General features: G+C 41.1%; 1 protein-coding gene across 2 annotated transcripts in view; it reads left to right on the top strand.

Moving 5' to 3' along the window:
* STAT2 (signal transducer and activator of transcription 2) overlaps window positions 1–17,164 on the top strand; it is a 45,077-nt gene extending 27,913 nt beyond the window's left edge. For both annotated transcript variants that reach the window (XM_067463911.1, XM_060764081.2), the window contains exons 16-24: window positions 878–976; window positions 7,127–7,262; window positions 8,280–8,329; window positions 8,650–8,738; window positions 11,072–11,211; window positions 12,113–12,301; window positions 12,554–12,611; window positions 15,109–15,305; window positions 15,448–17,164. In XM_067463911.1, the coding sequence (XP_067320012.1) occupies window positions 878–976; window positions 7,127–7,262; window positions 8,280–8,329; window positions 8,650–8,738; window positions 11,072–11,211; window positions 12,113–12,301; window positions 12,554–12,611; window positions 15,109–15,305; window positions 15,448–15,566 (1,077 nt within the window). In that variant the 3' untranslated portion in view covers window positions 15,567–17,164. The remainder of the gene's footprint in view (window positions 1–877; window positions 977–7,126; window positions 7,263–8,279; window positions 8,330–8,649; window positions 8,739–11,071; window positions 11,212–12,112; window positions 12,302–12,553; window positions 12,612–15,108; window positions 15,306–15,447) is intronic.
* Window positions 17,165–19,459: the final 2,295 nt, after the last annotated feature.

The raw sequence follows: 19,459 nt of genomic DNA, 5'->3' as shown, positions 1-19,459 counted from the left end.
CGTACAGTGTTAACTCAAAAATAAATTGGATTAAAATTAATACATATTAAACGTAATTAAAATACATTCCAATGTTAAAACATGCCATCCAGGGATCAGAGTCTAAGGCCATTCTGTAAAAGGGACTATTTCCTAATGTGATAAGGTCCTTACTAGAGCTTCCTAAGAAATGTAACCGATCTGAATTGCTTGTGGCAGAACAAGCATCCTCCTCATAACAGGAATAAAGAAAGATGCCATTTTGGGAGCACTGCAGTTTTGCCCTCCACCCAGTCAGGGTTTTGCTTTGTTGATAACAGTGTCATTTTTCTTATCCTTGTAGTGTCCTCTTAGGGACCTTCCAAACAGGCCCTATATCCCAGGATCTGATCCCAGCTTTTCTGTTTATCCCAGATTATCTAGCAGTGTGGACTCATAATCTAGTTTAAAGCAAAAAAAAAAACCCCAAAACCTTAGGATCAGATCTTGGGATATGAGGCCTATCTGGAAAGGCCCTTAGAAAACACTTCCCTTATTTCTAACATATTCATGCTGGCAATTGGGATTTTGTTGTTCCTGCCTTGACACATGGATACCAACAAAAGAGAGCATAATTTAATAAAGGAGCTTTTCTTAAGCCGTTATACCATGGCAGACCAGTAGATTTTTTTTTCAGTGTGTCAGGACTGGTGCCATGTTTGTGGTCATAGGCTATAGTTGCTTTATTGCCTTGAAATCTGCTGCAGACTAGCAGCCAGTGCCTTGTGGATTGGCACCTGTCCATAGACTGCCACATCGATTAGTCCTGGCCTAGAGGACCATGGTCTTTCTTGCGCAGTCCTATATAATCTGGTTGGCCAAAGATGCTGGTCTTTTTGTGATCTTCTTTTCCCACTAGGCTTCCACTTTGCCAATGGTGATCATCTCTAATGTCAACCAGATGTCCAGTGCCTGGGCCTCCGTCTTGTGGTTCAACATGCTCAGTAGAGACCCACTGGTAAGAACAGAAATAAGCTATTTTCAGTATTCAACGCTTCCATAATGTGGATGTTCCACTTGGTTTTTCTCCCTTGTTCTTCTTTTACTTGAGATTCCTATTTCTCTTTACTTAATCAACCACATTTTGATTATCTGAAATGATACGTGCTTCATGGTACATGGTTTACACAACACTAGACCTAATCCTAATATTATATGAAAAATTCTTATACTTGTATGGAGTACAGCCAGCATGAGAGGTTTGAGAAGTGACTATTTTTCTAGCAATTTCTCTGATGATATATAAGGTCAAGGATTCTTTGTCCATAGAAACTTATCTGCTTTGTTTCCACCCATCTTTTAGATTAGAGCTGGAGAACTTTTGGTCCTCCAGATGTTGTGATCTACATGTTTTACCATCACCTAAAAAGCTCAGTGGCAAGGGATTCTGGGAGTTGTAGGCCAAAACATTTGGAGGGCCATTAGTTCTTACCCCTTTTTAAAGGATAAATGAGTATTCTTTTCAGGAAACTTGTTTGTCTCAGTTTTACTAACTTTCAACTGGAATCTGACATTTTAATTTAAATATGGGACTGTTGATTATTGTCAAGCAATATGTAGACACGCTATATACTGCAGCCTGTCAGTTAGGTTTGTTTTTTTTAAAATATTCTTTATTAAAGTTTTCAAATTGTACAATTATTAAAATAAGATAGGATAGGGTGAAATATAGAAGAAAAGAGAAGGAAAGAGAACTTAAAGAAGGAATAAGTGAAAAGAGGAAAAGGACTAGAGGATAGGAAGGGACGGGGAGAGCCTGTCAGTTAGGTTGAGGTATATTTTCCTACAATTTATTTTAATCCTTAAAATAAATTAAAGCCTAGAAATTAATTATTAATACTTTATTCTAAAGAATTTAATTGCTGTTTGATTATATGAGAGTGACTTGTTACATTATTTATTACTTCCAAATTGCTTTGAACACATTAAAAATTAAGCCCATGATGAAAAAGTTTTCAAATGTTTTAGTAGTAGCAAATAAACACTGCACGAACATAAATGAATGTCATTACCAGTTGATACCGTATATACTTGAGTATAAGCCAGCCCAAATATAAATCGAGGTATCTAATTTTGCCACAAAAAAACCTGGGAAAACTTATTGACTCAAGTATAAACCGAGGGTAGGAAATGCAGCAGCTACTGGTAAATTTCCAAATAAAAATAGACACCAATAAAATTACCTAAATTGAGGCATCAGTAGGTTAAATGTTTTTGAATATTTACATAAAACTGTAATTTAAGATAAGACTGTCCAACTCTGATTAAACCATTATTCTAACTTACTTCAATGTAAATGTGCTTACGTATCCTTCCAATAATAAGAGTAAAATAATAAATGTAATAAAAAGAAAAAGAATAGAGTAAAATAATAAAAGTAAAACTAATAATAGAATAAAATAATAAATGTAATAATAATAATAATAATAATAACTGGAGTAAAATAATAAATGCAATAAAATATTAATATTAACAGTCAAATAATAAATAAACTAGACTCAAGTATAAGCTGAGGGAGGCTTTTTCAGCCAAAAAAGGAGCGGAAATTTGGCTTGTACTCGAGTATATATGGTATCTTCTTTTTTTAAAGTAACAAGACTATACTTAATGTGCGTGCCAACTGTTTTATCTGAGTTTGCTTCTGGAAATCCTTGGGGGCACAAGGCCTTAGTTGGCCTTCTGCTGAAAGTGCAGTATCACTTTACATCACAAGCATCTCAATATCCAGTGAACGTGCAAGCCCTAATGTAAAGTTTCCTTTCAGGCTAGAATCCTCTTCTTGTATGAATCAATTCTTGGCTTTGTGATACACTCATTTCTGCTCAGACTGAGATTTATTTTTATTTCAGAGCATGGAAGTAACACATTGCAAGTGACAGGATTACAGGTTGAGCATCTGTTACCCTGAAACGTCATACTTTCCAAAATTCAAAAATGTCCACATGGGTGACTGAGATAGTGATACCTGTCCTTTCTGGTGGTTCAGTGTTCCGTGATTAAAAATACCAGACTCCGTGTATATGAAGCATAAATGAATTTGGACTTGGGTCTCATCCCCTAGATATCTCATTATGTACATATATACAAATATGGGTACTCCAAAATCCAAAAATATACAAAGCACTTATGGTATTTGAGATAATAGATAGTCAGCCTCTACTTCTGACACAGAACACCACTTTTTCGGTAAAGATGTTACCATTTTGCTAGTTCTTTCTGGCCACAACATTGAGTGCGCTAGAGCATTGGCTGTCTGTTACCCAAGTAAAGAGAAAGGTTCTTATCCTTGAGTCCCTAATAGTGCAGCAAGACAGCGGATATACCGTAAAAACCGGCATACTAGACGACTTTGTAAGCCAAGGAAGTCATCTTAAAAGTGGGGGGGTCGTCTTGTGTGCCGGCTATAAGTTCCACCTCTTGAGGATGCCAAAAGCGAGGTACGCGAGCAGCCATGAGAGGCCAAAGGGAGCCTGCTGGTCTCGCAGCTCAGCTGGCCACCACTCCTGGCAGACCTGTCGATCCTCCTCCTCCCCCCTCCCATCCCCAAGCAGCGCAGCCTGCTGCTCTTGCTCCTGCACAAGCTCAGCTGGCCACCACCCTCAGCAGGCCTGCCGCTTCTGCTCCTGCTCCTCCTCCCCGTCCTCCTCCTGGAGGAAAAAAGGGCAGAAGAGGCTGCCCTCCACCCCCCAAGCAGCAAAGCCTCCCATTTCCGACCAGCTCAGGCCTCTTTCTCCCTCTCCTCTCCTTCCTCAAACAGTGCAGCCAGACAGGCAGGCTACTCAAGAAGAGTAAAAAAAAAAAAAGCACCTCGGAGAAAGTCCTGCTGGAGAAACTTTTTTCTCCTGATCCATCTCCCCTCTTTGGGGTTTATTTCCTTTCTCTTTGCTCAGCTTCTCCTTTCTTTCAGCAGCTAAGTTTTAAAAGTTTTAAAAGCCTGCAAAGGGAGGAAGAAAAAGGTCTCTTTCCCCCCCTTTTGTTTCATTTCTGCAGCCAAGAGCTAGGTAGCCCCTGCAAGGGCGAGCTTGTCTTAAAGGGGAATCGCCAGTGAGAGGGGCGAGCTAGTCTTAAAGGGGAATGCCCTCCAAAAAAACTGCCACAGATTCAGTGCCATGGAGTCACAGCAGTTGTAGTTTTACAAGGTCCTTAGCCTTCCCTGTTTAAGAGAGCCAGTATCATACCAAACTGCAAGTCCCAGTTTTCTATCAGATTGTTTTTAATTTCAACTCTCACAATTCCTAACACCAGGCATAGGCAAAGTTTGCCCATGCCTGGTAGAGAAGCATCCTACATTTCTTCAGGGTACATCAATAGTACTGTAGAAAAACACAAAAGGTTCAGTTCTGTTGAGCACAAACTCACATCACCAGATATACATCTGGAAAAATAACAGAAATGTTCCAAGATAGTTTAGCTTTTGAGACATATCCAGAACATGTTTTCTTTAATAGCAGGAGAAATTAACTCATTTCCAGCCATGCCAACAATGTGTGTATTAAGTGGGAAAATCATGAACACATAGAATCATAGAATCAAAGAGTTGGAAGAGACCTCCTGGGCCATCCAGTCCAACCCCATTCCGCCAAGAAGCAGGAATATTGCATTCAAATCACCCCTGACAGATGGCCATCCAGCCTCTGCTTAAAAGCTTCCAAAGAAGGAGCCTCCAGCACACTCTGAGGCAGAGAGTTCCACTGCTGAACGGCTCTCACAGTCAGGAAGTTCTTCCTCATGTTCAGATGGAATCTCCTCTCTTGTAGTTTGAAGCCATGGTTCCATTGCGTCCTAGTCTCCAAGGAAGCAGTAAACAAGCTTGCTCCCTCCTCCCTGTGGCTTCCTCTCACATATTTATACATGGCTATCATATCTCCTCTCAGCCTTCTCTTCTTCAGGCTAAACATGCCCAGCTCCTTAAGCTGCTCCTCATAGGGCTTGTTCTCCAGACCCTTGATCATTTTAGTCGCTCTCCTCTGGACACATTCCAAAAGTTGCATTTAGATCAGGCTTTGGCCCTCCAGGTGTTCTGGATTTCAACTCCCACAATTCCTAACAGCCTACTGGCTGGGTTGCTGTGAGTTTTCCAGACTGTATAGCCATGTTCCAGAAGTTTCCTCTCCTGATGTTTTGTCCAGATCTATGGCAGGCATCCTCGGAGGTTGTGAGGTCTGTTGGAAACTTGGCAATATATCTGTGGAAAGTCCAGGGTGGGAGAAAGAACTCTTGTCTGCTTGAGGCAAGTGGGAATGTTGCCAAGTGGGAATGTTGTTGATTAGCATTGAATGGCCTTGCAGCTTCAAAGCCTGGCTGCTTCCTGCCTGGGGGAATTCTTTGTTGGGAGGTGTTAGCTGGTCCTGATTTTGTATTGTCTGAATTTCCCCTGCTTTTTGAGTTTTGTTTTTTATTTACTGTCCTGATTTTAGAGGGGTTTTTAAAAATACTGGTAGCCAAATTTTGTTCATTTTCATGGTTTCTTCCTTTCTGTTGAAATTGTCCACATGCTTGTGGATTTCAATGGCTTTTCTGTGGAGTCTGACATGGTGGTTGTGAGAGTGGTCCAGCATTTCTGTGTTCTCAAATACTGACTGTTAGGAATTGTGGGAGTTGAAGTCCAAAGCACCTGGAGGGCTACAGTTTGCCCATGCCTGATTTAGATCCATCTCAAAAAGGGTATATTCATCAAGCCCTTTGGGCATGACCTTGGAAATACCTGGCTGCAGTGCAAAATCTTCTCAAGTGTTTGGTGGCTTTAAGGCAACTTCTGTCCCCTCAGCTTACCAGTATCTGCTGCATTTCCCTCCCCTGAATTATACTCGAGTCAATACGTTTCCCCAGTTTTTGGTGGTAAAATTAGGTGCCTCGGCTTATATTCGGGTCAGCTTATATTCGAGTATATATGATAACTAGAACTGGATGGCCACCTGTTGGGGGGGCTTGCATTGTGTCTTCCTGCCTGGCAGGAATGGGGTTGGACTGAATGGTCATTGAGGTCCCTTCCAACACTAAGGTTCTATTATTATTGTTATTATTATTTCTGTTATTAAGTAGAACAGGATGGCCACCTGTCGGGAGGGCTTGGACATGTGTTTCTGTCTGACAGAATTAGGGTTAGACTGGATGGCCATTGGAGTCCCTTCCAATTCTAGGTTTCCATTATTGTTGTTGTTGGGGAAAGGACATTGGACCCAGCTCTGGTCTCACCCTAGGTAAGGTAAGATAGAAATTTATAGAACTTTATTATGCTCCATGGACCCATAACTGTTAAATAAATAACAAACATACAGGAGTTTACAGGTGAGGTAAAGGTTTTCTCCTGACGTTAAGTCCAGTCGTGCCCGACTCTGAGGGTTGGCGCTCATCTCCATTTCTAAGCTGAAGAGCTGGATACTGCTTTGATAGTCTTGGATTTGAAATCAAATCTGATGTTTTTATTTTTTATTTTTATTCGGTGTGCAATGGAAGAGGGGTGGTCTTATACGGCAAGTATATCCCAAACTCTATATTTTAATTGGAAAAGTTGGGGGTCGTCTTATACGCCCAGTCGTCTTATATGCCGAAATATACGGTAATTGAGTGAAGGTGGGCTGCAGAGGAATCTCCAGCAGACCCTTCCACATTGCACCATAATGTCCTAATTCAGCTTCAGTTGCCATCACAGCATCCCATGAAATCCTGGGATTGATAATTGAGGAACAGATCTTTAGGATCCTCAGCCAGGGAGCTCCTCTGGTGCCTCTAACCAAACTGCATCTCCCTCCAGTTTCCATCAGATGCAGATGGGGCAGTTAAAGTGGAATTAAGAGTGATATAATTGCATAGTGTAAAGAAGACCCCTGTTTATTAGTTTTCGACACATTTCTTCTTGCTTACTGACTCTACTCACTATATTATATGCACAAATGTGTTTCCCTCACAATTGGCTTGCGAACATGTTCAGGGAAATGACCCATAATGCTTTGTAATGTAAACATGTGCCATAATCCTCCATAAAGTGGATGGGTTTTTGACGTGATTCCTACAATTTCGGATTTCTTTAATTCATGTGAGATGTTCCTCCTCTCCCTCCAGCTTTGGTGTCATTCCTGTTTCTTGCTCTTCTCCTCTCCTCTGCTAGAACCAGCGGTTCTTTGTCAACCCGCCGGCCGCCACTTGGCCCCAGTTGTCTGCTGTCCTGAGCTGGCAGTTCTCCTCAGCAACTGAGAAAGGCTTGAATGTAGACCAGCTCAAGATGCTGGGGGAGAAGCTCTGTGGTAAGTCTGGTAATGCAGGTTTGGACAATGATAAACTGCACAAGGGAGCTTTTGCTGCCTATTTAAATGGTGAATTCCCACACGAGAAGCTTCCATATAGGGAAGTTTACTTTTTGGGCTCTCTCCTCCCTTAAAAAAGGGTGGTCTGAGGGGTTGTGGGCCCCAAAACCGCCTCTGGTGCCATTAGCCCAGAGCCATACTTTGCTGTTTGTGTTTGTGAAGCTGATTTCATTCTGAGGACTGAATTCAGTTTTAGAGATGTTCACAGCTTAAAAGTGGAAAGGGCGAAAGGCAAAAAGATGTGACCAAAAATACTGCCATATTTTAACTTATAGGAGTAAATAAGTCTTTAGTAGAGGCATTTCAGCCTGATGAAGGAGGCAAAAACTGGGAAACCAACAAGCAATGGTAATATGGGGAAGCAGGCATGACTTCCTGGAGACCTAGATACAGGGGACCTGATGTGAATTGATTAACTGGCCTGCCACATCTCATCATAGAACCATAGAGTTGGAAGAGACCACATGGGCCATCCAGTCCACCCCCCTGCTATGCAGGAAAAGCACAATTAAAGCATTCCTGACAGATGGCCATCCAGCTTCTGAATGAAAGCCTCCAGAGAAGAAGCCTCCACCACACTGAGGTAGTGAGTTTCATTGTTGAACAGCTCTCACAGGGCTCTTCCACACAGCCCTATATCCCAGAATATCAAGGCAGGAAATCCCATATTATCAGAATGTGGACTCAGATAACCCAGTTCAAAGCAGACATTGTGTGATTTTCTGCCTTGATCTTCTGGGATATAGGGCTGTGTGGAAGAGCCCCTAGTCAGGAAGTTCTTCCTAATGCCCTAGTGGCTAAGGGCTTTCCTTCCCTCACTCCAATATAGAAGAAGCAAAGGAAGGGGCCTGAATACAAAGGATTCTCAACATACATACCCATTGTACATATTATACACACATATTTGCCTCAAATCAACTTATGTAATTCATACCTTTCCATTTCTTCCTATTGAAGGTTCACCTGTCACAGCACAGAGCATCATTACCTGGACCCAGTTCTCTAAAGTAAGCAAAATGCCTTATTGATCTCCACCTGCCTGCCCAGTTAGCGCCTTCATGTTTCCATTCTTTAAAAAGCCCAGGGACTAAGCTATGCTATATATATAAGAATATATATATATATATATATATATATTCTTTTTACTTCATGTTCTTTTTTTTTTTGCTCTACTTTATTTCCTACTTTTTTATCTTCTTCACAATATTCTCCCACTTTCCATATAACTATATGTTCTACCAATAAAAATCAATTTAAAAAGCCTTTTTTTTCAAGGGCAAAAGATATGATTCAAAGGGATGTTTTTGTTCCCACTCTCCTCCCACAGGATTCTCCTCACAACTTCTCCTTCTGGACCTGGATTGATGGGATTTTGCTCCTGATTCAGGAAAATCTGTTGCAACTCTGGAGGAAAGAGTAAGTAATGGTTCCAGGAGGGGAAAGAGAAGGAGGAGGAGGAGGAGGAGGAGGAGGAGGAGGAGGAGGAGGAGGAGGAGGAGGAGGAGGAGGAGGAGAAGAAGAAGAAGAAGAAGAAGAGATAAGATGTTAAGCCCATCCTCTGCAAAGAGTAGAGCTTGAGAAGTCCTTGAGGAGTCCTGAATTTTCCAATCAACAGTTTCCATATTTTGTTCTACAAGGGCAGTGCTTCCTAGAAGTGTCGACCCATTTCTGCTTGTCTCAAAAGCCTCCTCAGTTGTGAAATATCTTTTGAAGATTATGAGTGCTCACAAAAAAACTATAAAATCTAAATGATAGATCGTGTGCTATTATTTTGTTTTATTTTATTTTGTTACTTTATGTATCTTATTGTGATGTAATTTTTGTTGCTTTGTATTTTATTTTGTTGTGTTGTATTTTCGAGCATGGCCTCATGTTAGCTGCCCCGAGTCCCCTTTGGGGAGATGGTGGTGGGGTATAAATAAAGTTTATTATTATAATATTATTATTATTTCTCCCTTCAAAACTCTTGACTGTTTTGGCTAGTGAAGTGAGGCTGTCCTCACTTTCCTTTGTCACACCATCTTGCAAATATGTAAAAGGTGCTTTCTTTGCTTTCTGTCCTTTCCACCTTCAAAACATCTAGAGAACGCACTTTATGTTTGCAATGTCATACAAATACTGAAAGTCCCAGTTCACTAGCTCAAACAATCAGGGGTTTGGAGGAGAGGAAGCATATAAATCAATGGCAGAACACATGGTCTGCATGGCGAAAGTCTTGGATTCAGTCTCTGGCATCTCCAGGCAGAGCTGGGGAAATTGTCTTGTTTGAAATCCCGGAAACATTATCTTCATTAGAGTAGAAAGCAATACTAAGTGGAATAAATAGACCAATGATCTGATGCAATATGATCTTTTGAGGTATGGAAAACACCAAACGATTTCAGGAGAGAGTGACACTTTTAAGGGTGTTGGAAGTGTCATTTAAAGATCAAGTAGTGATTGGCATGCTTGGTAGTAAGACTTGATTCTCAGATTCACAGAACTAAGCACTTATTTTGTCCAGGCAAAAGGTATTTCCCCTTCCTAGGACTATTCTCTGCATATATGCTTCTGTTGCTCATTGAAAAAGAATGGAAGAAGTAATACTGTTGGCAAAACCATGAGGGAGATCCAGATGGTAGGCCACACCAGGAGATGCCTTGTTGTGACTGAGTCTGAGACTATTGGTCCATCAGCTGAATCCTCTATGCCTACAGGTGATAGAATCATAAAATCATGGAATCACAGAGTCATACGAGTTGGAAGAGACCTCGTGGACCATCCAGTCCAACCCCCTGCCAAGAAGCAGGAGCATCTCATTCAAAGCACCCCTAACAGATGCCCATCCAGCTTCTGTTTAAAAGCCTCCAAAGAAGGAGTGTCCACCATACTCCGGGGCAGAGAGTTCCACTGCTGAATAGCTCTCACAGTCAGGAAGTTCTTCCTAATGTTCAGGCGGAATCTCCTTTCTTGTAGTTTGAAGCCGCTGTTTTGTGTGCTAGTCTCCAGGACAGCAGAAAACAAGCCTGCTCCCTCCTCTCCATGACTTCCCCTCACATATTTATACGTGGCCCTCATCAAGTCTTCTCTCAGCCTTCTCTTCTGCAGGCTAAAAATGCCCAGCTCTTTAAATCGCTCCTCATAGGTTTTGTTCTTCAGACCCTTGATCATTTTAGTTGCCCTCCTCTGGACACATTCCAGCTTAAGGTCAAAATTTCCCTTCAATTTCAGTGCCCAGAATTGGACACAGTATTCCATGTGTGTTCTAGATCCAGGGGTAGCATGAGTTCCCTGGATCTAGACACTATCCCCCTATATGATGGTCAATTTCAGTTCTCATCACCCCCAGCCAAGGTGGACTGTGTCCCATAGTGATTAGAGTTATAGTTCAGCCACATCTGGAGTGCCTCAGCTTCTGTTCCATGCTGCTAGGATAATTTTCCTCCAAGATTCTGGACAGGTGGCTTTCCTTGACGTGACAGGGATTAAACCCGGGACCTTCTGTGTGTAAGGTGTGTGCTGTGCCACTGAGCTATAGAGCTTCACTGGCATATCTAGCAGTAGGGATAACAGAATACAGCTGCCAATGAGGATCCAGGCTATACTTAGAAATGCAAATGTTAGAAAATGTTCAGGAAGGTTAGGCCTGAGTCAACAGTTCATTCAAGATGAAATGAGGGGAATAAAGCAACAGTGGGAGTAGTTTAGAAAACTGAAGGCAGAGTAAAGGTAATGAGTGTTTTTTTTCTTGTTGCTTCTTCTTATCACAGTCTCATTATGGGATTTGTGAGCCGTAAGCGTGAGAGGCATCTGTTGAAGAAGAAGAGAGGGGGCACCTTCCTCCTCCGCTTCAGCGAAAGCACCCGGAACGGTGGCATCACCTGCACCTGGGTGGAATATGATGACAAAGGTGAACCCTTGACATTCTCTCTGCTTTATGTTTGTTTATTTGCTTTATTGTTACCTTCACCTTGCAGTCCTTTAAAAATGCTAATTTTGTGGTCTTCCAATTATACAGGTGTATTTAGATGATTTTGATATATTTGGTCTCTAATCTTTTTTCTTGTAAAAGTAACTATTATGTCTCTAGACAGTTTATGTTTTCATGTATAGGTTGTTGTTTATTCATTCAGTTGCTTCTGACTCTTTGTGACCTCATGGACCAGCCAACGCATAGGTTGTTCTTACCCTAAACACCTGATCAATTTCCTTCTCTACTTCTTCCTCTGTTTTCCCTAGTGTCTCTGCCATTCATTCCATTATTAGTTGTTCAGTCTTGGTCATCTCCTCTGAGATACCTCTGACCCAAAGGGGAAAATCTTTTTGTTTCCCTTCAAATTTCTGGAGTTGATTTTGTTTGGGAAAGTTTGAAGAAAAGATGAAAACAAACCAAATAGAAGTAAGGGCGAAACAAAGAAATATCTCTTCATTCATTTCAGAATTTAAAAACAGACAAGAGAATCAGGGGAGAATAATAACAAAATGGAAGGAAAACAAAAAGAAATACAAGAAGAATTACTGTGAAACCAAAAATGCTAAATTTTATTGCATTTTAAACTTGGTGTAAACTCTACCAAATGAAGTCCATTGAATGGGAGGTTAGAAACCTGATAATTATGAGCTGTTTTAAGTGTGGATTTTCCAAAACAGGGTATTTAATACAACTCACCTTCCTCAGTTTAATCAGCTACTTCATTTTTCTCTGAACTCATTCCATGGATTTGATGTAGGCAAGGAACTTGGTTCAAGTCTCCAAAATGCCATATTAATCTTTACTGTTCATCTTATTAGTGTTACTGTGAATTCCTCAGGTTCTCCCCAGTTTTCTGCAGTTGAGCCGTACACCAAAGAACAACTCAAAGTCCTGCCACTGCCTGACATCATCCATAACTACCACATTCTGGCAGATGAGGTCATCCCGGAAAATCCACTCCAGTACCTCTATCCAGACATTCCCCGGGATGAAGCTTTTGGTCCTTATTATAGTGAACCCAAAGAAGGTATTCCTGCATGTCAAGCTTTCCTGGGGCTCCCTGATTCTTGAGTGGGATACTGTATGTACTACACGGGCAGCATTTTTATATCCGTGGACAGACTTTATCAATATGTATTTTGTATCTCCATAATTAGTGACAGGGTTTTCCAGCATCCAGAGAGGATTTCATTGCTTAGGGTGGAAATGTTTGTGAAAGGCTGGTACCACCTCTTGATTCTCTGTCCCTCTTCATCCTGTTTCGTCTTTTCCTTTGTAGAAGACAAGACAGAATTTAAAAAGTACCTAAAACGCCACCTGATCAGCGTCTCCTCTAGGTAAGCAGCACTATCTTGTCCTTTGTTGGCCATATCCGGGAGCGTCATTTCCGTGGTTTTAGGCTGTACTAGAAATTGGGGGCCTCACTTCATCCTTAAGGCCTTCTCTACAGGACAAAACAGTTCACTTTAGACAATTGCCTTCCTGCATGCCAATTCACCATCCTGGAGACCTTCCAAAGATATTCGGATAGGAAAGTTGAATCTGTGGACCCTTAATCAAATTAATGTACAGGCAGTCCTTGAGTTACAAACTTCCGACTTACAAATGACTCATAGTTAAGAACAGGGGTGAGACAACAGGAAAGGAGAGAAATCTACCACTAGGAAGGGAAATTAACTCCTGGAAGAGTTATTATCATGGGGAAAGGTGTCTCTACCGAAGCTTCCTCACCAACCCTTGTTTCCACAACAAGCCACATTTTTCAAAATTCATTTATCACAGGGACAGAAAGTGAGGTGAAAACTTCCATTCTGACTTACAAATAAATTCAAACCTATAGAAACTATCTTGTTTGTAACTTGGCTACTGCCTTTATTCTATTTTACCAATAATAATAATAATAATAATAATAACAATAATAATAATAATACTTTATTTATAACCCACCCTATCTTCCCGAGGGGGCTCAGGGTGGTTTCCAGCAAAAGTAACTGAGTGGCAAACACTGAGTGCCGAAAACAAACAAAAAACAAATCAAAACATTGTTTGAAACACTCTCATATAAAATTATAAAAACTAACAAAAAAAACCTCAAACTTAAATGAACATAACATGACACATCACAAACATTTACAATATTATATAAATATTGATATTATGGCCACACACTCTCATACAGTTTCCCTCTTCTGATTGCAAGATAGGTATTAAGCTACTTTGCAATCAGTACTAATGAACCCAAAGACCAACAAAGTGCCAGGTTTAGATTAAGGTTTTTCAGAATAGCCAGCAGATGCAGTATTTCAAAGGAGAGAATGAATAGAGAAAGAGTGAACAATTTGAAAAGGTGCACCAGACAAAAACCAAAAAAAGTGCCTGTTCTAAGGCTTGTTAGGGAAAACTACCCTAAAATATAGCAGAGTATCCAAAAAACAAACAGGATACAAAAGTTGAACATCAGCTCATTAGTGAGCAAAGCATGAAGTGCCATGTAATGTAGCTGTAAATAATTCAGAGCTTACGAGGCAAACATGCAGAGTCCAATCTTAAAAAATCATACAAAATGTTTATTTACAATAGTAAGAAATAACTGCATTTCTTACTAGTAAAGAACCGGGTTTGAGCTATTCTAACATCCATCTCTTCTAAGGTTTCAAAGAGAGGGAAAAACTCAATCACTACACCTCTCCCGACACACAAGCAGAGAGAGAGATCTCAAAGCACACAGCACATACTCTCCAAACTAAAGTGTAAGAAGGCAGAAATCAGATTCAAAAAAGGCTTGCAGTAGAAAAGTATCCATTTTAAACAACCAATCAGAATAAGAGCAGAAACAGAGAGGAGAGAAGAAATTAGCTACATGCCAACTGTCATACAGGAGACATGGGGGAAAGGAAACCCTTAGCCTATACTAAGCTAACTAAACTGTTCCTCATTGAGGACTTGAGACTTGGGCAGTGTGGGGTTGAATTCCAACAAGGTTATTTATTTATTATTTATTTATTGGCTACATTTGTATGCCACCCCTCTCAGCCCGCAGGCAACTTGAGGCGGTTCACAAGGCAACAATTCAATGCCAACAACATCGTTAAAACATTTAAACATTTAAAAGCAATAAACATACCAATTAAGACCATAACAATAATAAAAAAACAAGGTTCACCATCAGAATCAGCCAATGGCAATATAAAGAGAGACAAAGGAAAACTCTGTGGGCTATCTTTTTATACCCCAACTTCCCGTAGGTTTTGTTAGCCAGCCATAGCCAAAGGTGCGAGTATAAAGCTCTACCTCAAGTACCACTGAGAGAAGAGAGGGCCTTCTTTTTTCATAAATATAGCTGAAGCTGTTGGTGCTCAGGAGCAAGGACTTGACCTTCGCCATAGAGCCTTAGCCCACAGGTGACATAGGCCACTATTGCAGATATTTCTCCAAAAGAAATACAGTGGTTCCTTGCTCATTCGCAGTCCACTTATTGCAGACTTGCTGATTCACGGGGTTTTTTCAAAAAAGAATTTCGCCCTCCTTACCATCCTCATCCACCTCCTCTTCGCCACCTGGGGCCTCCTGCTGCTGTTTGGGGAGGAGGAAGAGGAAGGTAAGGAGGGCGAGGGGGGAAGTTGAGGGGGCATTCCTACATCACGGAAATTCACTTATCGCGGGTGGTCCAGGAACATAAAACCCGTGATAAGTGAGGGACTACTGTAGTAGCATTTCCCAGATCTCTTTGTAGTGCAAACTCAGCATCATAGTTGACCCTTTTCGATTTCTGAATAATAATAATGTACCAACCTCTCTCTTTCTTCCTCATACTAACATATCACATCCATCTAGGCAACCAGAAGAGGCCCAAGCCCTAGACTTCCAGATCGCAGACCCCAGTGCCTCAGATTTCCAAGATTTTGAGCTGCAAGCCCCAAACTGTCAGGTTCCAGAGGCCGGTGTCCCAGGGGTGAATGGTGAGGTTGAAATTGGCCTTGTGTTGCCCAACGGGTTGGAGGAACCAGAACAAGGAGGCCTTCTGTATCAAGGTGAGTGTTGGGTCTGTGGCCCCTTAAGGGTGAAATCTCCATTACATTCTACCCATCATGAAAAACTGAATTGCTTCCTTGGACTATTGTTTCTTCCTTCACACTCCTACTGATGCTCTCGGTCTCCCTCTTGCTTTCTCAGACCCTTACCTCCCGCAGCTAGAGGAAGAGCAGCACCTGGGGCAGATGCCACCTGAGCTCTTCATGGCATCTGAGGAATTACAAGAGTTGAAACTGTACGACGAAGATTTCAACTTTTAGACAGCTTCTCTTTTTTCCTCCTTGGCTACAAAAGTGGTTATCTTCTTAGAAATAAAGAGCAATGCAGAGAACATCAGTGGGATTTTCTGCCAAGCTGAACATTGTAAGTTTGCAGCCATTTCGCTTAGTGGCGGCTGCCATTGTCCCCCAATGCGAAGCCAAGTAATTAACCAACTCAAAAACAATGTTAAGAAAAAAGGTTGTCTATGGTTATTCCAAATATGAAGAGTGGTGAGATGAGCCACTGTGGAAAATCACTAAAAGTGTATGTGGATCAAGAGAGTTGGATGAATATCCCGTATATGACAGGCAAACTTCGACCTTCTGGGTGTTTTGGACTTCAACTGCCACAATTCCTAATAGCCTACCGGCTGAAGGTAATGACAATTACAGAACAGAGAAAAGAACAGGATTGGCTCATAGTGTCTTGGTAACTGGACAAAAGTAATTTCTCTTAGCAAGTAAAAGTGTGTCAAAAAGAGTTAGTTACAGGGCAGGTACCTTTTTCAGCCACCTGTTTTTTCAGTCCTTCACATTTTAGAAAAGCCCTGCTCCTGACTTCCTTCCTTTGTCTTGGGCAATAATGTTTTGTGAGCTGGCCCTGACAATTTTTTCATGAACAGAGAATATTTTCCTCCTGTTTAATTTGTGTGTGTGTGCGTCAGGAATGACTTGAGAAACTGCAAGTCACTTCTGGTGTGAGAGAATTGGCCATCTGCAAGGACTTTGCCCAGGGGACACCTGGATGTTTTGATGTTTTATCATCCTTGTGAGAGGCTTCTCTCATGTCCCCGCATAGGGAGCTGGAGATGACAGAGGAAGCTCATCCGCACTTACCCTGGATTCGAACTTCCAACCTGTCAGTCATCAGTCCTGCCAGCACAAGGGTTTAACCCACTACACCATTGGGGGCTTCTCTCCTGTTTAATGACTTTCTTGTATTTCTTCGTTTTTTTAATTGAACGAGAAAGATTAGTTCTCATTCTGGCAACTGGTTTTACCATTTGAATTGAAAAGAGAATCAGATTTATCTCTGGGTTGCTGTGAGTTTTTTGGGCTGTATGGCCATGTTCCAGTAGCATTCTCTCCTGATGTTTCACCTGCATCTGTTGCTGGCATCTTCAGAGGTTCTGCTGAGAGTCAAGCAAGGGGATCATAAGAATCATAAATCTTTATTTATATCCCGCTTTTCTCCCTAAGGGGACCCAAAGTGGCTCATAATATCAAAGCACATTTGACATAAAATACAAGACAAAAATCACACAAAGCATAATAGCATCCAGAAATAAGATATAAATAAATATTAAGCATGAAAAACATTTAAAACTAATTACAATTATTGTGGAGACTTATCAATTAAATAGCATATTTCGCTAAGCTTAGTCATCAGTGAAAAACATGAGCCAGTGAGAAAATTAAGAGAAGTCTCAAAAAAAATTATCTCTGATTTTCTTGAAGAACAAAACTTGTCATTGTTGCTTCTTGCTTGAGGGCTACATGTCAGAATTTAAGAAATGGCTCTGGTGGAGACTATTGACTTTTTGTGGGATTGTGGTTTGGATTTGTACAGTTGTAAATAAACAGAATACAAAACACCATCTCTATCTCCAGAATTATTTATGGGGAAAGCTGCACTCTTGAGCCATTCTGGAATTCCCCGTCACAGAGAGAGCACAACCAAACTGTAACTGGTAAAATGCAAGCATTGATAAAAGATGACAACGCAATTAGTCTTGTGTCCAGATTTCCTTTTTTGAGAACTATTTTGTGGAATTTCTGTCCTTTAGTTTACTCTCATCACATCTCAGTGATGTCACAGTCAAATTGTAGGCATCCACCATTTCCGTGTTTATTTCGGGCGGTGTGTGTGTCTGCATGTGCAGGGGGGGGGGGAGGAAGAAATAATATGCAGTTGCAGCACCACCTTGTGCAATCTGGAAGTTTGGTTATTTTGTTTTGGTCTCGACAGTATTTTCCTTTTCAATGGCAAGACTCCACTATTTCACTCTTTGTGAAAAAGGGAAGAATAGAAGACAAAAGTATGCCCTCATTAGCTTGGATTAGGGGCAGAAGGTCCCCATGAAAAAAACTCCACAATGCTTTACCTGAATAAACACATCTTTAAGAAATTGTAGGTGCCCCAACACACCTCTGTTGTCAACTTCCACCAGAACCTGATCATAGAATCACTCTGGAAAACATACAAACCCCTTCAGAAGTTCTGTCTATGAATTTCTGGGTCCTCCAGTGCAACTCTGTCCCTATCTACACTGCCGTATAAGACAATCCAAATTAATTGCATTGAACTGGATTATATGGCAGTGTAGACTCATATAATCCAGTTCAAAGAAATTAATCTGGATTCTGAAACTGGATTACATGACTGTGTAGATCCAGCCGCTGTTGTGCTGTTCTGACAGATGTTGATCATGGAGTCACGCTGGAGGGACCTGCAGATTCCTCAAAGGAGCATATTAATCAAATCTGGGAATAATCGCATCTGCAAAAATGGAACCTACAAATGAGAAGTGTAAAGTGTAATTAAAAATAAGGAGAGAACTAGTAATTAAACTCCACCCCCATTACAGTTCTTCCAGAAATGCTGGGAAGCAATGAAATACTTTTACCTTCACAATAAAATTCTGCAGAGGAGAAAGTCACTCCAGCGAAATCAAGAACACAGGCCTCGGGCATTTGGAAGGACTTCCTAAAGGTAAGAGCGGCTTGTCAATGGAATATGCAGCTGCCTTAGAGCATTGGAGTGTCTCCTTATTTGGAGGTTTTAAAGCAGAGGCTGGATGACCATCTGTCAGGAGTGCTCTAATTCTGTGTCCCTGCGTGGCAGAATGGGGTTGGACTGGATGACCCTTGGAGTCTCTCCCAGTTTGGTGATTCTATGATTCTGTGATTTTTGTAAGTGGGAGCATACAAAGCCTGTGCTTCAGGGAGGACCATTCCCTCTTTTTCCCCAAAATCTCTTTCCCCTCTCTCCAAGAGAACAAGCCCTATGAGGAGTGGCTTAAAGAGCTGGGCATGTTTAGCCTGAAGAAGAGAAGATTGAGAGGAGACATGATAGCCATGTATAAATATGTGAGAGGAAGTCATAGGGAGGAGGGAGCAAGCTTGTTTTCTGCTGCCCTGGAGACTAGGATGCGGAACAATGGCTTCAAACTACAAGAAAGGAGATTCCACCTGAACATGAGGAAGAACTTCCTGACTGTGAGAGCCGTTCAGCAGTGGAACTCGCTGCCCCGGAATGTGGTGGAGGCTCCTTCTTTTGAAACTTTTGAACAGAGGCTGGATGGCCATCTGTCGGGGTGCTTAGAATGCGATTTTCCTGCTTTTTGACAGGGGGTTGGACTGGATGGCCCACAAGATGTCTTCCAACTCTTATGATTCTATGATTTCACAAATTAGACCAGAGCCCATTTCTACTTACATTGTAATAAAATACTTTATTGCATTTTTCCCGTGTCTTGAGAACCTGCAGAAGCGACTTATAGTCTTGCATGAAATACATTCACGTAATTTTATAAATCACAATCCCTTAAAAACAGAGATGGGTACACAATATGGAAACAAAAGGAGCCAGATTTTGGAACAAATCCACCCCTTTCTTAATAATATTCAATCGCTGGCACTAAGGTCCCTCGTACATTATGAGCCAACTATGATGTTTCAATGGCCCAGCTGGGTTCCAGCCACATAAATAATAAATACATACATAAATATATAAATATATAAGTTAAATAATATATATTAAACAAATAAGTTAAAATTCATGGAAGTATACAACTTGGGGAAAAAACTTCATCAGCTGAAGTCCCCTCGGGGAGATAGGGTGGAATATAAATATAAATAAATTATTATTATTATTATTATTATTATTATTA

This window comes from Anolis sagrei, chromosome 2, assembly GCF_037176765.1.
Source record: "Anolis sagrei isolate rAnoSag1 chromosome 2, rAnoSag1.mat, whole genome shotgun sequence".
NCBI lineage: Eukaryota > Metazoa > Chordata > Lepidosauria > Squamata > Dactyloidae > Anolis > Anolis sagrei.
Note: the sequence above shows the minus strand (reverse complement) of the source record. Positions and strands in the feature narration are given on the sequence as shown.